Raw genomic sequence first — 3,280 nt, 5'->3', positions numbered from 1 at the left:
CCATTTGGATTTGGCCGAATCTCCCCACATACATGGCACCAAATTTTAGTTCCAATATTCATGCTTAAATGAGCTACATCTACAACATTTGAGATGCTAAATTTTCAAGCAAAATTTATATTCAAAAGCAAGAACAAAGCTTGTAACATTTACAACATTTAAATCACAAACCATGAAAAACACAAAACCCAAAAGGATTCACCATAAACTAGACCTAGGCTCTTGATACCACTTGAAGGAAAAATTTTGTCCTAACTAAGAACACGTGAGAATATTTGAACACATAGGCAAACTATTAACATATTAAAGTAGGCATGCATTCAAAAACAATTCTAAAACCCATGACTTTCAAAGCCTAGTGAATGGTGAACCATGAGACTCTTCAACAACATTAAAGAGAATGAAGGATTTAGAGATTCATTACCCTTAAAGCTCATCCTTATTTACACAAGGGATTCACCCAAGTGGAGGGCCTTCAAGTCACCTCCTAGCTCCTTGGATCTTCCTTGTGATTTTCTTCCTTTTGATGCTCCTTTGCTCCTTAAGGATTTGAGGAAAGGATCTCCAAAAACACCAAAGATTTGGTGTCTCTAAGTCTCCACATCAAGGATGAGGTGTGAAGATGAAATGGATGACTTAGCGAAGAAAAGATTGCTAGCTATCTCTTCCCTAAGTGGCCGGCCTCTTTTAGAGAAGAGGAAATTGTAGAAACAGTCCCTCAACTTTAACCCAATTGGAGCAATGGTCCCTCAACTTTATTTCCATGACCATTGGTCCCTCAACTCGTCAAAATATGTAGCTATGGTCCTTTTTCTTAACACCATCAATAACTCAGTTAAATTTAGTCATGTGCGTGGCACATGACACTGACTATAAGGCTAATTTAGGAAACAAATTATTTCCCAGATAAAAGCATCCTCATGCCCAGGTTGCATTCGATGCCCATCCCCAGGTTGAATTCAATATTCATCCCCAGGTTGAAGTTGATACCCATAGCTGTCTCCAATATTACCCAGTCTTAATCATGATAATTGATGTTAACTTATGACGACATGGTAGAAGGTAGTGGACAATTGGTAAAAAAAGGATCGTTGTCATTGGACTCAAAAAGCTCTGTGTACCGTATACAAACTTAAGAACTGCAGGTTCTGTATATTCGACAAGAAGGTTGTTTCACGTCAACTTTGCATACCCAGAAAGACTTGGGTTGCATATATTTATAGCCAATATACATATTACATCATCTATTCCAGGCCTCCATGGTCTATCCACATCAAAAAACAAGCATCAACATCATCTATTTCAAAACCACCATGGTCTTCACATCCTCCATCAGAAAACAAGTGGTAACATCAACTAATCGAGGCCTCCTTAGTCCATGAACATCAAAAAACAAGCAGCACTATTATCTATTTCAAAGCCTCCATGGTCTTTCTTGGTTCCCCATCCCTTTGTATCCACCCCTTCTCACCTAAATCAAAGAATTGATTCAGTAAATCAAATCCAATTGGCATATAATGTATGAGAAAATAATCAAAGATAAACTTACATGTTGTTTTCCCTTTCCTTGTTGCCCTGCTTGAGAACTGACATGTTGTTTTTTCTTTCCTTGAGAGTTAATTGGAGCTCGTGTTTCGGTGTTCCCTTGAGACATTTGTGTCCCTGAAGTTTGAGAGTTTGCTTGGGCATTTTGAGTTGTTGCTTGAGTGTTTACTTGTTGAATCTCCTGTATTAACCCAAGAATGAATTAAACTGCAATTCACTTGCTAGTTTGGTTTTTTAGGATTTACTAAAGCATAAATATGTACCTGATTCTTATTTGTTGCATTCGTGTGTTGTGATTTTCCACATCCTACTTTATTGTGCCCCAACTTTCCGCATTTACCGCAAGCTATCTCTACAAACCATTTTCTAAGTCTCTGAGGTTGCGGTGTGTCATTGTGCTCACCCAATAGATTAGTTGGTGGTGGAGGATAGTGTGCTTGTGGCTCAACTTCATCTACAGACACAATTCTCTTTCTTTTTTGGCCTGCCAGGTTGCTTCTTGCATATTGGAGGTTTCAATAGAGTTAAATCTGTCCTATCCCACAAGTCCATTCCAGGAACGGGGTGGATCATAGGATCATAGGAGTTCAAGTAAGCTTCCTTCTTGTAGCAGTCATAGACATAGGTGTAAACACTCTCATCTCTAGCCAATATACAAGCAATTGCATGTGAGCATGGGATCCCACATAAATCCCATCTCCTACATGAGCAAGTAGACTCCTTTAACTTCACTACAAATTGTCTACCACTTAAGTGTTGTACTAGGTACTCATTCTCACCAGCCATCTTAGGAATACAATAAGTACTTTCCACTTTGCTTTTCTCAATTATCTTGAAAATCCTTGGACCAACTGGATGCTTCCAATTCCTCCCAGCAGCTCTCCTATTGGTCATCCTAAGCATGATATACATGTTGATGTTATCTAGAAGTCCCAAGATAGGCTTATTCCTTGCCACAACAATAGCAGAATTAAAACTCTCACATAAGTTGTTAAGTAGAACATCACACTTATAGTGAGTATTAAAGCGAGATCTACTCCAATTATTAGCAAGCCTATCATTAAGCCATTCCCATGCTTTTTCATGTAGATTTTTCATCTTTTCCATCTCTTCCTTCCACCACTCAGCAGTTGGGAGCAATTTTTTTATTGCTAATTCCAAACCCTTTTGCTTGTCACTTACAAAAGCCCATGCTAGGCCATTCTCAATTTTCAAATCAGCAATCAAAAGCTCCAAAAACCAAACCCAAGTGTTTTTGTTTTCTATCTCAACAATTGCATAAGCTATAGGGAATAGACCATTGTTGCCGTCAATCCCAATAGTCGTCAAAATCTGTCCAGAATGAGGGCCTTTAATAAAACAACCGTCAACTCCTATGACAGGCCTACAACCTTCCAAAAAGCCTTGTTTGCACCCTGCCAAACACCCATAAATCCTTTGAAAAAGAATATCATCACCGTCCATTTGAGTCTTCACCTTGATTGTGCTACCTTCGTTGGCCTTCTTAAGCTCTTCCACAGTCCCATAATCGTGCATATTGCTCCATATAACTGCCTTCAATCACTTCTCTAGCAAGCCTTTTAGCTCTGAAAACTTGGTTTCTAGTAACCACCAAGTTGAACTCTCTTCTAACCTCAGCCATGATGTCATTGACATCCCAATTTGGGTTTTTTCTAAGTCTGTCTATATAGTGCTCTGAAAGCCACCTTGAATCTGCATATAAAACTTTGTCTAC

At 38.8% G+C, this 3,280-nt stretch overlaps 1 protein-coding gene across 1 annotated transcript; it reads right to left on the bottom strand.

Moving 5' to 3' along the window:
• Positions 1-1,414: 1,414 nt before the first annotated feature.
• On the bottom strand, positions 1,415-3,081 carry LOC139191325 (uncharacterized). Its single transcript, XM_070812005.1, has 3 exons — positions 2,008-3,081; positions 1,550-1,726; positions 1,415-1,471 (listed from the first exon to the last, which is right to left on the bottom strand). The coding sequence occupies exons 1-3, from the start codon at positions 3,079-3,081 to the stop codon at positions 1,415-1,417; spliced, it is 1,308 nt and encodes a 435-aa protein (XP_070668106.1).
• Positions 3,082-3,280: the final 199 nt, after the last annotated feature.

Source organism: Malus domestica, chromosome 02, assembly GCF_042453785.1.
Source record: "Malus domestica chromosome 02, GDT2T_hap1".
NCBI lineage: Eukaryota > Viridiplantae > Streptophyta > Magnoliopsida > Rosales > Rosaceae > Malus > Malus domestica.
The sequence above is the reverse complement of the archived record's forward strand: the minus strand, read 5'-3'. Positions and strand labels throughout refer to the sequence as shown.

What these genes read in the sequence shown, in the direction of transcription:
- LOC139191325 (XM_070812005.1), bottom strand. Translation starts at nt 3,081, where the DNA reads ATGCACGATTATGGGACTGTGGAAGAGCTTAAGAAGGCCAACGAAGGT. An exon ending in CAAAAAAGAAAGAGAATTGT is followed by an intron (nt 1,727 to 2,007) that starts GTCTGTAGATGA and finishes GGGTTAATACAG; the next exon opens with GAGATTCAACAAGTAAACAC. An exon ending in AAGGAAAGGGAAAACAACAT is followed by an intron (nt 1,472 to 1,549) that starts GTAAGTTTATCT and finishes TCTTTGATTTAG; the next exon opens with GTGAGAAGGGGTGGATACAA.